The sequence below is a fragment of the Mauremys reevesii genome, linkage group 26, assembly GCF_016161935.1.
Source record: "Mauremys reevesii isolate NIE-2019 linkage group 26, ASM1616193v1, whole genome shotgun sequence".
NCBI classification, from domain to species: domain Eukaryota; kingdom Metazoa; phylum Chordata; order Testudines; family Geoemydidae; genus Mauremys; species Mauremys reevesii.
The window spans coordinates 3,376,154-3,391,583 of NC_052648.1; the positions used below are offsets into that span (position 1 = coordinate 3,376,154).

At 55.7% G+C, this 15,430-nt stretch overlaps 2 protein-coding genes and 1 non-coding gene across 4 annotated transcripts in view; 2 read left to right on the forward strand and 1 right to left on the reverse strand.

Annotated features, from left to right (window-relative positions):
• Nucleotides 1-4,958, reverse strand: part of TMEM259 (transmembrane protein 259) — a 31,508-nt gene extending 26,550 nt beyond the window's left edge. The window contains exon 1 of one of the 2 annotated variants that reach the window (XM_039515635.1): nucleotides 3,961-4,958. In XM_039515635.1, coding sequence (XP_039371569.1) covers nucleotides 3,961-4,197 — 237 coding nt within the window. In that variant the 5' untranslated portion in view covers nucleotides 4,198-4,958. The remainder of the gene's footprint in view (nucleotides 1-3,960) is intronic. The other variant, XM_039515634.1, reaches the window with a different exon arrangement.
• Nucleotides 4,959-5,283: 325 nt separating this feature from the next.
• LOC120391968 lies at nucleotides 5,284-5,390 on the forward strand. The gene has a single exon (XR_005591541.1). It is a non-coding gene; the product is annotated as a U6 spliceosomal RNA (small nuclear RNA).
• A 4,418-nt stretch (nucleotides 5,391-9,808) lies between these two features.
• On the forward strand, nucleotides 9,809-14,636 carry LOC120391652. Its single transcript, XM_039515569.1, has 5 exons — nucleotides 9,809-10,473; nucleotides 10,948-11,621; nucleotides 11,920-12,095; nucleotides 12,866-13,003; nucleotides 13,937-14,636. Exons 1-5 carry the CDS (start codon nucleotides 10,368-10,370, stop codon nucleotides 13,986-13,988), a joined length of 1,146 nt encoding a protein of 381 aa, XP_039371503.1. The 5' UTR covers nucleotides 9,809-10,367; the 3' UTR covers nucleotides 13,989-14,636.
• Nucleotides 14,637-15,430: the final 794 nt, after the last annotated feature.

Genomic DNA, 15,430 nt, shown 5'->3' on the forward strand with positions numbered 1-15,430 from the left:
GAAAAAATCAAGAGATGCCTACCCTGCATGGACCATACCAGCATAATCACAAAGCCATAACTATGCTAGCATAAGCCCGTCAGTGTAGGCTGTATCTACACTATGTCAGGGTTTTTTCAGTTAAGTGTAGAAACACCACCTCCTCGAGTGACAGGAGATAGGTAAACAGAAGCATCTTCCACTGACTTAGCTGTGTCTATACTGAAAGTTAAATCACCATAGCTATGTCGTGCAGGGGTGTGGATTTTACACTAATATGCCAACCTAAATTTTAAGTGGAGACCAGGCCCCAGTCTCTGTTCAATCAGGTGGGTACTAGCATCAGATTGGAAAGAGACATTACTAAATCAAGAATAAGACTGAATTCTCCAGAACGGGAGTTGTCTCCACCCCGCACGATGGGGATCCAATCCCAACTGGGGCCTTCGGGCATAAAGATAACTAATAGTGAGAGGAAAAAAACATCAAAGAAAGCACACACAACTTCACCCAGCCACAAGACCTGCTCAAACCTTTCAGTCTGTGCCCAGAGCTCAGACACCAACATTGGCGTGAAGCACAACGGGTGTCCTGCTGGAAAGCATAGAACAAAATATACAAGCTACATTTCTATGAATCCCTACACACTAACACTACAGATCAAATGCCCAAAATGCAGGCGAACTCTTACCAAATTCAGCAGCCAGCCATCAGACTGAAAGACCTAAGCCATGCTGGAAAGCCAAAAAAGGCCTAGCTCAATCATTTTGACGAAGGAGAAACTGAAACAGGCAATTTTCTCTTCACCATACAAAATACTTCCTCAAACTATTAGGAACAACAAATACTTCCCATTAAAGCACATGAAAGACTGCATAACTTTATGAGGCATAAGAGGCACAAATAGCCTCAAGACACGCAACCTCTCACCAAATCAGAAAAGGAGAGCAATAGCATTAAACCCTGCTACCACCATGTCACCAGCCCTATATTCAGAACCAAAACATTCTGCATGAGCTTTGACATCATAATGTGGCAATAAAATGATTGAAAATTAATTGAAGCAGCGTTCTTGGGGCTGACATGCAAGTGAGCGCACCAAGCAATCTCCTTGGATATTCTACAACCTTCAGTAATCAGTTTTTCAACTTAACAGAAAACATGGCTCCTGCCCACCATGATTCCCAGGCAGAATCTTTCACTCCCAAACACCTTAGACAGCTAGCATCAGAAAGAATCTCAGCTCTTGATTTTAGAGACAATATCCCTAGCTAGATCCTAAAATGATCCATGGTCCTAATATGAATGCCATGCACTTTGAACACCCCATTATGCAGCACAGACGCAAGAAGTTCTCCAGTCTAAAATTCTTCTTATTCCCAGCATGTTCACTGTAGATTAGTAATACTAAACTACCATTTCTCAATAGGGTACTATTCAGTGATCTACATTATATTGAAAACTATAGAGGGTTTCAGTTTTCATTCAAGGGGACTAATGTCAGTATTAATCAACAAGAAACAACAAGGAGTCCGGTGGCACTTTAAAGACTAACAGATTTATTTGGGCATAAGCTTTCGTGGGAAAAAACCCCACCTTTTTCGGTGTATCTGAAGAAGTGGGTGCTTTACCCACGAAAGCTTATGCCCAAATAAATCTGTCTTTAAGGTGCCACCAGACTCATCGTTTTTGTGGATACAGACTAACACGGCTACCCCAATACTTAGCAGAAGAAAGTGATATCACTACAGACTAATGGGTTTTTATCACCTTATTTTGGGGAACAATCCAGGGTGATGTTAACAAATACATTCAATAGTTTGAAGTGCAGCTCTCCACCAAGAATGGTGAGCTTCTAAAATACAGCACCAGGGCTGAGTTTTAGGGGTTGTTCGTTCTCCAACTTCCTTAAAGTGCTTGATCATTGCGTAACACAACTAGTTCTAGCTACTCATTATCCTTGACCTCCTCTGCAGGAGTACACAGACTGGGAAAGCTAGGCAGCTACACCGCAGATTTGATTAAGAAGCTGTACGAAGACATCTTCAGCTACGAGGGACCAACAGATAAGGCAGAAGTTAATACATACCAAAGCTCACCTAGACACTGGTTCTGCAACTCAATACATGCATGTAAACCTCGACAATCGAAGGAGCCCCACTTAAGGCAACAGGGCTCTGTACAGGAATTCACCCCTACACAATAAATGGCAGAATCATGCCTCAGATCTATACCCAGACTGTTTAGCACTAGAGAGAGACAGCCAGCATCACACTACGTCCCTACTGAAAAGAACATATGCTTGAAATCTGGTCAATTAGTTAAAGCACTCTTATGTATGCCACTTGCCCCAGAGTCCCTGTTTTCTACCTGACAATTTAAGACTCACTCCTAAGGTAAAAGTAGGCTGTTCTGCACAGGTATGCATGCCTAATTCAGCTACCCAGAGCTCTGCAACAGACACTATTAGCTTGGCTACAACTCATTCAGTGTAGTCTGGTAGTCTCATCCCATTTCAAGTTTTTAAACATAACTTTTCCTTTTCTATAACTAACCGAAGTCAAAAAGCCTGGCCATTTCCGAGACCACCACCTAAAGATGCTGAGTGAAAGTGTACTATTGATGAAACAGGCATTGTTTTATACTTGAGAATACTGTCCTGACTATTTGTTTCCTTCTTTTTAAGTGACTAATGCTACTATAATGTACGTATCCTGTTGTCTCTTAGAAACTAATCACTTTTTGTGAAATTATGTAAAATTAGTACTGGTGAAACACACAAGCATAGACAGTAACAGCACACCCCTACCCAGATCTCACTCAAGTGCCTCATTTCCCATCTGCAACTTTGAGGAGTGAGAGTTCAGCCTCTATGGCCTATTTAAACTGTGGCCTCCCTGCAGAGACGGCCCACAAGGGAGACCAATCAATACCAGCTGTGGTTGCGTAAAGGTACCAAAAAGTGCAGACAAGAGAACAAAGTAGTTTGTAGTTTTCACACTTAGCAGGCTCAGGTAAGCAGTGTTTTCTAACACATGATAAACTCTCCTCCCCTAACCTTTTTCCTAATGTGGACACCACCTATTTCTATCCACAACTGTCTTTCCAGAAACCAGGTTGAAAACACCAAATCATTTCACATTGGCCGCACAACCATCAGCAGGCGGTACGTGTTAGCCTACCAATCTAGGATGGACTAGAACCACTGACCTATATATGAAAGATTTACTACCCCACTACCAAGCACAGAGGCTATCCAGTGCACCATTGCTAAGAGTTCTTCACAGACCAAAGGCCCCCCCCGAAATCTGTACCGTGGAGCTCAATGAGATGCACTATCCAATTTTGAGGTAGTAGGCGTTATACTGAGGGGGCGGGAAATTATGTGTACACATCCAGGAATATTCCTTCCAGATTTAACTTTGACAAAATGATAGACAGTGTTTCCCATCCCTCTGGCTTCAATAAACCTCTTTGTTAGAATAAGTCAAGATGCAATAGAGCGATCCCCGAATGCGCTCCTGTCGAATCCGGAACTCCACCAGGGCGAGCGGTGGAAGCGGAGTCGACAGGGGAGCTGCGGCCATCGATCCCGCACCGTGAGGACAGAAAGTAAGTCAAAATAAGATGTCGACTTCAGCTACGCTACTCCCATAGTTGAAGTTGCATATCTTACATCAATACCCCTCCCCTCTCCCCCAGTGTAGACCAGGCCCAAGACTCGGAGGCATGCTCCCAGCTGCAGTGTATAATAACGATCACAAAGGTTCATCCCTTCCTAATGAATAGAAAAACACCTGCCTAGTGGGAAAGTATCTCTGGCTAATATAGGTGGAGTTAGGTAGTTGATCCTAGGGTAGCAGCAAATCTTTCCTAGGGGGTAAGAATTGTTTGGAAGCAACTTGATTGAACTGCACTCGGGGGTGAAGAGGGGATGGAGAAAGTCCCTCCGCTTTATACATACGTAGCCTTGCCCCTCACCTTGAGAAGGACGAAGAACTCGAAGATGCGGCGGAACGAGGGTGGGAAGAGGCGGGCATAGGTTACAGCCATCTTGAAGAAAAGGGCATGGAAGAGGCGATCGCGCACATTAATCAGGGGGTTCTGGTTGAGGTTGGGGTTCCGTACCCCCCGATTGTTTCCACCGGCAGCCCCGCCACCCCCGTTGTTGTTCATGGGGTGATGGTGATTGTTCGCATTGGGCTGGTTCTCCGACATCCTGATCCTCTGGGGGTGGGGGAGCTAGGCGGCTAGCGTGCACACTTTCAAAGGCAAGAACTTGAAGGCCTGCCTCCCCCGCAGGAGCTTCGACGAGAGAGAAGCTACTTTCTTCCCGTGAGGAAGGCACTCGGGAAGAGCTTTGGTGGGGCTCTGCCCTCCTGAGTTTAGCCCTTCTGGAGGGGTGGGAGGGCAGGGAAGGAAAAAGGCTGCTGGGCCCCTCAGGGGGAGCTTCTACCCTCCCCAAGTCTAACGCAGCTTCCCTTGGGGGGGGGGGTGGATCCGTGCCCCGTTGCAGGGGGGAATGGGACGCCCGGCAGAGGGGCCTGGGGGAATCGCTGCTGTTTCTCTAAGGGGGGAGGGACTCGAGGGCTACCCCCAGGAGGGTCCCCCGGGAAGGGAGCTGGGGGTGACCCCTTGGGGACGGGGCGGGGGGCCACTAGGCTCCCCCTTGGGGCAGGAGCCCTGTTCCCCTGGCGGTTGGGAGCGGCCCAGCCCGGGCGGGAGCCCGTCTCGCGGCAGGCTCGGGGGCGCGTCCGCCGGGGCGCTGGGGCCGCGCTACCAGCCGCGGCGGGGCCGTGGCAGGCCCGTGGGGCGACGCGGCTCCTGGCCCGGCCCCGCGGCCATGGGGGCCCCGCTCCGCCCTGCCGCCTCACGCGCCCGGCCACGCTCCGCGTCTCACTGCCCCAGGGCCAGAGGCGCCGCCATCTTCTTCCTCCTCCTCCTGCCCCGGCCCGGACGCTACTAACGCGACAACGAGCGCGCGAGGCCCAAGAGCGGCTGCTTAATAGGGAACGCTGGGACTGTGGCGGGTGAGAGAGGCCGGGCCTTTCCACCCTCATTTGAATATTCACATCAGGAGAGCCGCTCTGGTTCCCATCATGCACCGCGAAATGAGACTGGGACAAAAATTAAAATGATTAACGAGAATAAACACAAAAAAAGTGCCACCCAACGTGTCAGACGCTGTTTTTTGCCTTCTCTAATTATGAATACATCTCTCTGTAGCAACAACATTACTCACCCTAATATATAAATAATTATGTATCTGGAGGTTTAAATAGCAATGTGTTCGACATGAGATTTGTGCTCGCTTCGGCAGCACATATACTAAAATTGGAACGATACAGAGAAGATTAGCATGGCCCCTGCGCAAGGATGACACGCAAATTCGTGAAGCGTTCCATATTTTTGGTGAACGCCTGGCTGGGCTTTACCCAGGTGTGCATTACTCCCCACCACATGGCACAGTGGTAGCCGCCCTCTGGGAACCTTTTACCACCCAGAGCTCAGCACAGAGCACAAGGGGAAGTCGCACCAGGGGCACCGTTCAGAGGCCGCCCAGCCACCGCACCATTATAGGGCCATACTGGGGCAGACAGCCCAGTAGCCCGTCTCTGAGAGGTCAGTGCCAGATGCTGCAGAGGGAAATGAGCCGAACAGGCCAATATTCAAGTGAGCCGTCCCACGCCATCCAGTCCCAGCTTTTGGCAGTCAGAGATTTAGGGACACCCAGCACATGGGCTGTGTCCCTGACCAGCCTGCCTAACAGCCCTATCCTCCAGGAATGCACCTAATTCGTGACCCCAGTTCTACTTTTGGACTTCACAACATCCCCTGGCAATGAGTTCCACAGGTTGCCTGTGCCGGTGGGTGTTTTTTTCTTGTGGGCCTTGCAGGAGGCGCATGGATTGAATTAGAACAAGGTGTTGGCTTGCAAACAGACTGGGTGCGCCACACTCCTACGCCACAGCTGGCCTTACCGACGCTGGGGAATGTTCCCTAACACATTCCCCAGTGGCTGCTCGCGCTGGCTCAGCGGCGGCGTCAGGAAGCCCAAATTTAGCCAAGATGCTACCAGCATATTTACCGCCTGTTCATACGCTCAGCCGGCCCAGTGGCTAAAACGACTGGCGCTTGGTGCCCACCAGTAGCACAGCAACATGGCCCTAGAACCAGCACAGAAAACATGGCACTGTTGGCAAACGCGCTGGGAGAGCCCTGGGCCCATAGGCAGCGGTGCAGGAGCTGTGTGAGGAGGACGTTGTATAAAAACAGGCGCCCGGGTAGGAAGCAGTGCTTTACCCCCAGCTGAGCAGCAGCCAACAAGGACCAGAGACGCCCACTGGAAAACACACCAGCGCCCAGCTGCCCTTGTGCTGTGGTTGTTGGTATCTGGCAGAGTTATCGCTTTAAGTTGCAGCAACGCCTGTATTTTTTCATTCGGTGTTTGGAAGCCATCCAGGGCTCTGGTGCCCAGCCCACAAATTAAAAATCACTCAGGCTGGGTAGTTACTGCTTCCGGCCCCTTGTTAAAACAGGCTTCCCAGGGCCCCCAGCACACCACACAGAGCAATGGATTAACGTCGCAATCCCCCCAGTGAGATGGGTCCCTGCCATGATCAGCCCACCCTGGTGGCCCCAGAGGCATTTAAAGAACCTAGGACCATGCCCCCCTGTGCCTGGCTAACCTCCCCCGCCCCTTCCAGGATCCACATCTGTTGAACTTTCCCCCAGTTCTGTGTCTGGTCAAACTACTGCCCTCCCCCCCAGCTCCGTCTGGTTAAACTCCCTGATCCTGGGAGCTGTATCTCGGATCACAGCTGCATTCAGCACTCTGTCTAGATGCAAATCACAAAGCTCCAGGTTACAGCCAAGCATTGCCCCAGAGGCAGGCTGCCCCCTTTCAGCAGCTAAATGTGGCGGGGGTGCTGTGCATTAACCACTCCCTTACGCTTGAGGTTCCCAGAGAGCCCCCCCATCCCTAACTCAGCCACTGCAGCGCCTCGGGCTGGGTGTGGTTTGTGGGGTGATTAACCCCAGCTGTCTGAGAGGCCTGGCAAAGGGAAGCTGGACAAGGGCCAATACCCCCACCCGGCTGTGAAACAGGAGGTGCCCTGCCGAGTCGGGTGGGGCAGCAGGAAACACCACCTCTGTTGACAGCTCAAAGCTCTTACTCCCCTTAATTAGACTCTGCTTGCGAATAAATCACTGCTATATGGGCCCTTCCCATACTTGGCCAGGTGGCTGTCTCTGCTTCACCACAGCTGATTCTCACCGTGGCCTCAGCCCACCTAGGTGCACTAAACAGTGGCTCTCACGCCCTCTTTCTGGTCCTTTGACATAAGTGGCAAAGAAATCAGTGGCGCTCTTGGCTCAGCACTGGCAACTGTGCAAAGGCACCTTGCAACTATGGAGCCCTTCCGAGCTCCAGTGAGGGCCAGCTGGTTCTTTGCTGCAACTCAACATCCCACCTGGTCCTGACGGAGAGCTGTGCCCAAGATGCTGGCTGCAAGAAGTCTGTCCCTGCTGCTCCCTTCAGTCCCAAGCCCCAGAAGAACCAACTGTCCTTGGTGAGGTGACCTGGGAATAACTTTCAAACCCTTCAGCAAAATAATTGTAACTTGTTCTAGACCTTTAATGAAGAAACCCTACATGCTTTTGAAGCAATCTGTGCGATCGGGCTTGACAGGTTCACCCCACAGAGCGCTCTTCTGGGGCTCATTCTTTCAAAGCAAAATCTAGCCATTGAACTGAAGCGGGAGCCCAAATGGCATTGTCTGGAACCCCTTTGCGGGGCCGCGAGCAGGTTTCAGGGGGGGCCACCAAGCAGGGCTGGCATTAGACCTGCTGGGGCCCAGGGCAGAAAGCCGAAGCCCCCACCACCTGGGGTGGAAGCCTGAGGCTCCAAGTCCTGCCACCCAGGGCAACTTAGCTTCGCAGGGCCCCCTGTGCCTGTTTTATTTTTTGAGGTGTCAATTTGCCGTTTTCTGACATTTTAATAGGGGCATGTTGCAGCCTCCTGGAGTCCTTTGTCTGTTTCTGTTGTTTTTTCTTGTACAGCTGGCTTAGCGCTGGCCTTCCCACGTTGTTTTTACACATACAGGCCTTATTTACACACAGAAGGTTTAGTTTACGCAGAACATTTGAAACAGGACCATCAAGTCGCAACACACAAGAGAACCATCGTGGCATCTTTTATTCATTTTAAAATGCTAAACCTACAACAAAGCAGGGACCGTAAAATGTCTGTTACTGCCTTGAAATCAGCCCAGACACAGATTCCAGCTGATGCATCTTTTCCAAATGGCCCATTTAGGCCATTCCTTTTTGGAATTACAACACAAGCCCTGTACGAGGATTGACGTCCCTGCCTCCCTGTTGGCCTCAAGAGCCTACGCTGAGGACACCCTCTGGGGCGTTCTGGGAGCGACAGCCATGATGTGGCTCTACTGCAGAAGCGGGCTGCCATATTGAAAGCAAGGCCGGGCTGGAGCCAAGGCGTGTGGCTGCACGTCGCCCTGCCCTGGGGCGTGGTAGGAGGCCCGCGCCAGAGCGCTTTGTTGATCCAGCCTGTTTGTGTTGCTACTGGTGCCGCGGCCTTTGAGCTCCAGTCAAGCCTGGGGATGCTCAGCTAAGGTGGAGCCCCGCAGAGCGTGGGCAGAGCAGCCCACAGAGGAAGCCCCGGTGAAGGTCTGGTCATCCAGGTGCCTGCAGACACAGGGAGCCCACCCCCAAAGCAGTGCTGGAGGCCTCAAAGGGGACGTGCCGGCCGGCTGCACCGTCACACATTGCGCCAGGCCTTGACCATTAGCCGATGCAGCCGGACACCGCTCCAGCTCCCCCGACAAAAGCCAGATTGGTGTTCCGGGGCCCCTCACGCCCTGCCCCAAAGAGCCCCGCTGCACAGGAGCCCGTCGGCCGTGTGGGAACATGCCCCACCCAGCAAGAGAGAAACTGGCTGCAGCCACAAAGTCTATGGCCAACCTTTCCGAGGAGGCGGTGAGACCCTGCCCTGCCCGTCACCGATACAGACCAGCAGCGGCCTGGCTGCTCCTGGACACCAAAGTCCTCTTAACTATTATATTGTCCGGAGGCTCACAAGCCTATTGGCTGTATTGGGGCAAAGCAAATACCTTCTTGACCTTTGCAAAAACAATCTCCTCACCCTTGCTGTGGCAGCTGGCTTGCTGCAGCCAGTGCTGATCCCAGCAAGCGGCAGCTCCTGGTGTCCAGCGGTGCCATAGGCTCACACACAGAGTGCAGGCTCTCCAGAGAGGGGCACGGCTCCCCGCTGGCCATAAGTCCAGTGCCCTGGCCTCTAGAATCGAATGCTAATAAATACCAGCGGCTACCGGCGGGGGGGAGATGCTGCAGGTAAGGGAGCATAAGAGGGCATCATTAGCGTGGGGGCAGGGAGAATAGCGGAATAAGGGCTAGGGGGTGGGAGGTTTGGGGTCATGGGGAGAGGGATGGAGGCTGTCCTAAGTGAGAGGCAGTGTGGCCTAGTGGTTAAAGCGCTGGGTTGGGAGACTTGGGTTCTATTCTTGAGTCTCCCACAGTTCTGCCTCTGGTAAGTCCCAGCTCCCGCTTGGTGCCTCAGTTTCCTCATCTGTAAAGCGGGGATAATGTGACTGACCTGCCTAGCTCTTCACCAGACAGGCTGGCGTGCACCGTGCTGGGTGACTGGGTGGACTAGGAGAATGGGCCCCAGGTGCAGCCCAAGTGGCAAACCGGGAAAGGGCACATGGTGCAGGGGGTGCTCAGTAGGGTGCAGGGGGTGTTGGGGGAGGGGCTTATAGACAGCAGAACGAGAGCAGGGAGCCAGAAGTAGAAGCCTCGTGACTGAGTCATTCTAGTAAAACCCTTGGCACTGGCCCATGTGAGCAATTCCACCTTAAGAGGTGCCCGCCTGGGCCCCGCCCCACCCCCTGCAGCAGGCAGGCTGGGCCAGGCCTGGGGCTGAAGCTGGCTCTTTGGTGGATGAGCTGGCTGGGTCCTCGGGCTCCATTCATTGCTTGGTTACTCTCCGAGTCGGCACAGAGCAGGGGGCAGGCTGGGCTGGAACAATGGCTGGCACCCAGCCGCTGGGGCAGGGGGGTCAGTGGTGACGGGGCCACGGGCGTTCCAGGGCGCAGACCGATTCCGGGGGGCAGGTGGATGGATCTGCCCAGAGGAGAGGCACCAGGGCACGGCCCATGCTGGGAACCTCCGACCTGCCTCCATGAGCTGCCAGCCACGTCCTCCTCCTCCGGCAGCAGCTCTCTCCATCTTCCCTCCTTTGGCCTAAACTCCTTCCCCCTCTGGTTTAGTTCCCCCTCCGCCAGCACCACCTCTGCCAAAGAAAGTCCTGCCTTCCTCCGGGGCAGGAGACCGAAGCCACGCTACAAATGGGCTTGGGCCACCAGACCAGGGGAAGAGCTCAGCAGAAATTACCACCCATCATGTGGACGGACCTGGTGTTCCACCTGCCCCCATGCCAGCCGCCGCTGGAAGGTACGGCTCAGGTATAACCCCCATCCCCGGCAAGCCTGAATGATTCCAAGGGACCTTACAGGTAAACCGTGTGGGTGTGTGTATAGGTACCAAAATGCAGCCTCCTCTGGGGTGGGACACTGTAGCTGTTTAACAGCTGCACAGCTATTGTATAGCACAGGGCAGCGAAGAAGAGCATTGCAGCCACCTCAAAGCGTGGGGTTCTGGGGCGAGGGCGGGGGGCTGGGCAGCTGCTGGAGGCGCCAGCCGAAGCCAGGCTCTGCTCCCATCTGGGTGTGATGTCAGGGCACAGACACAGCTGAGATTAACAGGGAGCAGGCAGCGCCTTGGGCCATGGCACTTCTGAGAAGAGGGATTTAAAAAGAACCCACCCAAATTGCTTCCTTCGGGGGGAGCTGGCAGCAGGCTTGGCTGAGAGAGAGCCTGGGTTCTGGGCAGAGATGGGCAACGTTCAGCGTTCCTCTTTAATTCCAGACCGCCCACTGGTGAAGGCAAGAGAAGCCTGGAGATCGGCTGGGCCCCCGGGGCAGGTGGCAGACCCCTCTGGTAGGGGTCACAGGATGGGCAGGCAGAAGGAGAGAAAGAAGCTAGCTCCTCGGGCCATCCTTGAACACGGGAGAGGAGGAACAGGGTCTTCTCCACCCAGCTGCAGCCCTTCAAAGACCCCTGCAGAGGCCCTGTCTGCTCCACAGGCACCCAGAGATGCAGCCAGCAGGGAGAAGCCCAAGCTCAGGAAGATCTTGGTCGACCTTCGCCCCGTCCTGGAGAACGTCATGGAGCCCTGGGACTCTTGGGAGGGGTGTTCAGAGACGAGGAGCATCCGTAGCGCTGGGTGCTCTCCCCGGGAGCGTGGACAGCCCAGCAGGGGAGGCCGCGACAGCAGAGGTGGAGCCAGCGCCGTAGAAGATCAGACTCACCGGGTCACCTCTCTGCCTCCCATAGCGGCCCAGCCCAGAGACAGCGGCCAGGCTGCCGTGGCACGTAAGCCACCCCTTAGCCAGGCGCAGGTGCCAAGAGACGGCGCACTCGCCCGCCAGGCTGCTCCGAGGCAGGAGCCCACGGCTCCAGTGACCTTCCCGAAGATAAGCCTCCAGCCAGAGCCAGCGGAGCAGCTGCTGCCCCCTGAGCGGAGCAGCTCAGCCGAGATGGTGAGTGCCACTGCCTGCTGCTGCTTCCACTCTGCCCTGTGGTCACCATCCCCAGAAGACCAGGCCCAGCCAAACGAACCCCTGCAGCAATTTGTACCAAGCCCGGGCATGTGATTTTCCACAAAGACGGGATGAAGGAAGGGGCCTTAGGAGCAGTGGGGGGTGCCCCCCCCCAAACACACTGGATCTGCTTAGGGGTGTTGGAATGTGGCCACCATGGGGCCTCAGGTTGCAGTGAGTCCGTGCAGGTGGGGTGGGGGTGCACATCTTACAGGCCTCGCTCCTCCCTCTCACCCAGGCTGGAGCTGGCAGCCTCCTGAGGCCAGAGCGCTCCCCAGACATCCAGCTCCCCACCCGCCTGCTCCTGCAGCGCCTCCAGGAGACCACGACCAGCCAGAACCACCAGCTGATCGCTCAGGCGCTGCAGTCTCTGCGCAAGGAGCTGCAGGGGGAAGCGCCTGCCTCGCCCAGCGAGTAAGTGAACCCCACACAGCCCACCCAGGCTGCTTGGAGACCCCTTTGCAGCTTCACCCCCTAAAGAGCTTTATCACGGACGAGCTAGGTCCCTCCCCACCCCCCAGGGCACCTTCCGGGAGTAGCCCTGCACATGCAGCAGGGCGCCTGGGGACACGGCTAGAAGGGCCGGGGGGGCTTTGGTGACATGCAGAGGTGACAGTCTTGCGTTGTAAGGCCTCAGCCGACGTCAAACCCAGCGCCGCCTGCCCTCAGCCAGCCTCCTGCAGCTCGACATACTCAGCGCCCCAGATCCTGCATCTCGGCTCGGAGGCGGAACAGAACGGGGACGAGAAATGGAGAGCACGGGGCTGGGGATCAGGGAAAACTCCAGCAGGCCTCTGCCCAGCTCTCCTACCTTCCACCCAGGGATCACTTTGCAGACACTCAGCGCGGCCTCACCCCGGGGGTAGCTAGCGCCAGACTCCGTTTACTGAGTGGGACGGGACTTGCCCGAGCTCACTCAGCAAGTGCAGACCAGGAATAGAACCCAGGAGTCCTGGCTCCCACTCCCCTGCGCTAGTCACCAGTCCCCAGAGAACTGCATGCAAGCCCTAAGTGGGAGCTCCTGCCTGGGCACGTGGAGAGGGGCTCCCTTACCTATAGCACCAAAGTGCTCCCCTGGGGAGATAATCCACAGCTGGGGGTTGGGGGGGGCAGGCAAGGACCAGGCTCCCATCCCAGCACCAAGGGGCCAGCCCGGCTAGCGTGACCCTACTGTCTCCTTGCAGAGGGGAGAGGTGGCGTTTGCTCCGGGAGCCTGCGCTGAACAGGAAGGATGATGCCAGGAGGAGGAACAGGAAGGCCGTGGGGCTGCATCCTGGGGCTGCAGAGAGGAGACTGGTGAAGCTCACCTGGAGGACAGGCAGGTGAGCCACTGGGACAGCCGCGGGGGGTGTCTTCCAGCCCCATATCCCTCTGCGGGGATCCACAAGAGCTCCCCACCACCATGTACCCCTCCGCCTACCCCTGCAGACCATGGCAGCCTGCGACTCTGAATCCCTGGACTGGGCCAGCGAGCTGGAGAAGGAACGTAAGGGCAGGGAACCTGCCTTCTGCAGGTCCCAGAGTAAGGCAAGGCAGAGGGATACCACCCTGGCTGGCAGGTCAGGTTTATGCCAGCAGGTCCCAACACACTCCAGCTTTTCGAAATCCCACAAGGGCATGGTGCATCCACAGCACAATGAACTCAGGCCTCTGCCATGCCAGCCCAGGGCAGTCGCCGTACTGCCACCCTGGCAGCGAGATCATTGTCCTTTCCAAGCCAACGTAACGGTGTCCTAGGAACCGGACAATCCAGCAGCGCAGGCAGGGCTGTAGCCGCAGCGAGAGGGCAGGAGAATGAGATGGGGCAGAGCCAGCAACCACAGGACATTCCTGCCCTGACAGGATCTGCCCCCCCACCGAGCCCAGTCCAGCCAGAGGATCGGGCCAAAACAAGACAGATCACATTCCCCGAGCCAGGGGAGCGGTTCCCCGGCGCTGGCATGCCGCCGGCTGTACCCGCAGACACCTCTGGCCCTTCTGCCCTTTTCTTAAGGATTGGATGCAGTTGGGAATCGAGTGCTGGTGAAACCCATGGAGCCCCAAACCGCCTCTAGCCCCATCAGCATGCACTGTCCCCTGCGTCTGTGCTGCCATGAAGGCATCTCCCCTGGGGCTAAGGAGTGGGGTGCCCCAGGGGATGGAGGTGTTTTGTGCCAGGGACACTTGCTCACTAGGACCTGGATTAAAGCCTCCAGCTCCCTCTGTTTCCTCCTTCCTGGCATCTCCTCCCCTTCCCCTCTCCCGTTCTCTTCCAGCCCCATTGCCGGCAACACCAGGGAGGCAGCCTGCCCCCAAATCCACCGCTGAGAGCCCCACGCCGAGAGCAGCTCCAGCCATGCAAACCTGCTCGGGCCCATGTCAGAGCACCGCCCTGCTGGAGGAGAACACAGCGAGCCCAGCGCAGGCAGGAGCAGAGCCAGAGAAGATCCGGGGGAAGGGGGAATAAAGAGGATTCAGAGATTGCTGGATCAGTTGGCCTCAAGACGGACACTTCTCACCCAGCACAGGACCCTCCGCGTCAGCTCCTGAGCCTCTGGCCATAGTGAAAGCGCCAGAGGCTCCTAGACCCACATGGCCAGAAAGACCCCCCAGCTCTGCACCAAAGACTGGCCTTCCCCCACTCTGCTGCCGGGCCTGACAGCTGGATTTCTAACTCCGCCTGATTGGCCCTGGCTGCCTTACTCCACCTGTGGGATGGCTCCGCCAGGAGTTAACCCCCTGCTTGCCGGTGATCTGTAGCCGTTGGATGGTGGTCTGCCCTGTGTGCCCCCAGCACCCAATGAGGACAAAGCGGGATGTGTACGTGACGGGGACCGAAATGCAAAGGCCACCTCTCTGAACCAGAGAAAAAGAAGTCACTTGGTTCCATGGGGTGTAATTAACCTGTGGAACTCACTGCAGGTATAAAGAAGAGAATCCAATGGTTAGAGGTCGGGGGGAGCAGTCAGGACTCCTGGGTTCCATCCCAGCGACCACGGGCAAATCGCTTCTACTTGTGCCACATTTGCCCTTCTGCACAATAAAGGACATTAAACACCGGGCCTGAGGGGTTAATTATCTGCAGGGTATTGAAAACCTTCAGCCAGAAGATGCTACCTTACACTAGGCCCCTATGTACTAGGGCAGCGGGTGGGTTAGGAACTCGTAGCGGGCGGCTAGCACCTGGGAGACTTGCCTGCCAGTCCCAGCTCTCCCGGTGACCTTGGACAAGCGGCCGAGGGCCCGATTTGTAACCCTGGCCCTCGGTTGGGATTTACAGCCCTGCCCTGCCTCGCAAGGGGGATAAATACACTCACGCTTGGCAGCGACTCAGAGACGGTGGAAACGGGGCTGGCTGAGGGCCCTAGGGCTGCGGAACGGGGGAGGAAAGAGAGAAACGAAGGCCGAGCTGGAGAACAAACCCCGACGCCCAGCTAGAATCATTCACCCACAGGCTGGGGGTTACTGTGTGCGGATATTTAATGCGTTTCGTATTTCACACGAATCTCCACAGACTCTGCTCTATAAATACCAGAAAACAGAGCAGCTACGTGAGAGCGCCCAGCCCCGGTGCCCTCCGGAGTGCGCGGGCAGAGCGGCCCAGGCACGGGGGCAGGGTCACATCTCTTTGGGGCCAGCGCTGCGTGGAGAGGCATCGGCCCAGGTGTTTGTAACAGTCGGCTGAGGCGCGGCGATGCCCCAGCCCGGCCTGACGCCCGGGGCACAAACGCCACAGTACGTGGTCAGCGGCCACGGCCCACTTCTTGGAC

Bases quoted from the DNA above. Each gene is read 5' to 3' on its own strand.
- LOC120391652 (XM_039515569.1), top strand. From the start codon at position 10,368: ATGGGCTTGGGCCACCAGACCAGGGGAAGAGCTCAGCAGAAATTACCA. The intron at 10,474-10,947 runs GTACGGCTCAGG...CTTTAATTCCAG, and splicing joins ATGCCAGCCGCCGCTGGAAG to ACCGCCCACTGGTGAAGGCA. The intron at 11,622-11,919 runs GTGAGTGCCACT...CCTCTCACCCAG, and splicing joins GGAGCAGCTCAGCCGAGATG to GCTGGAGCTGGCAGCCTCCT.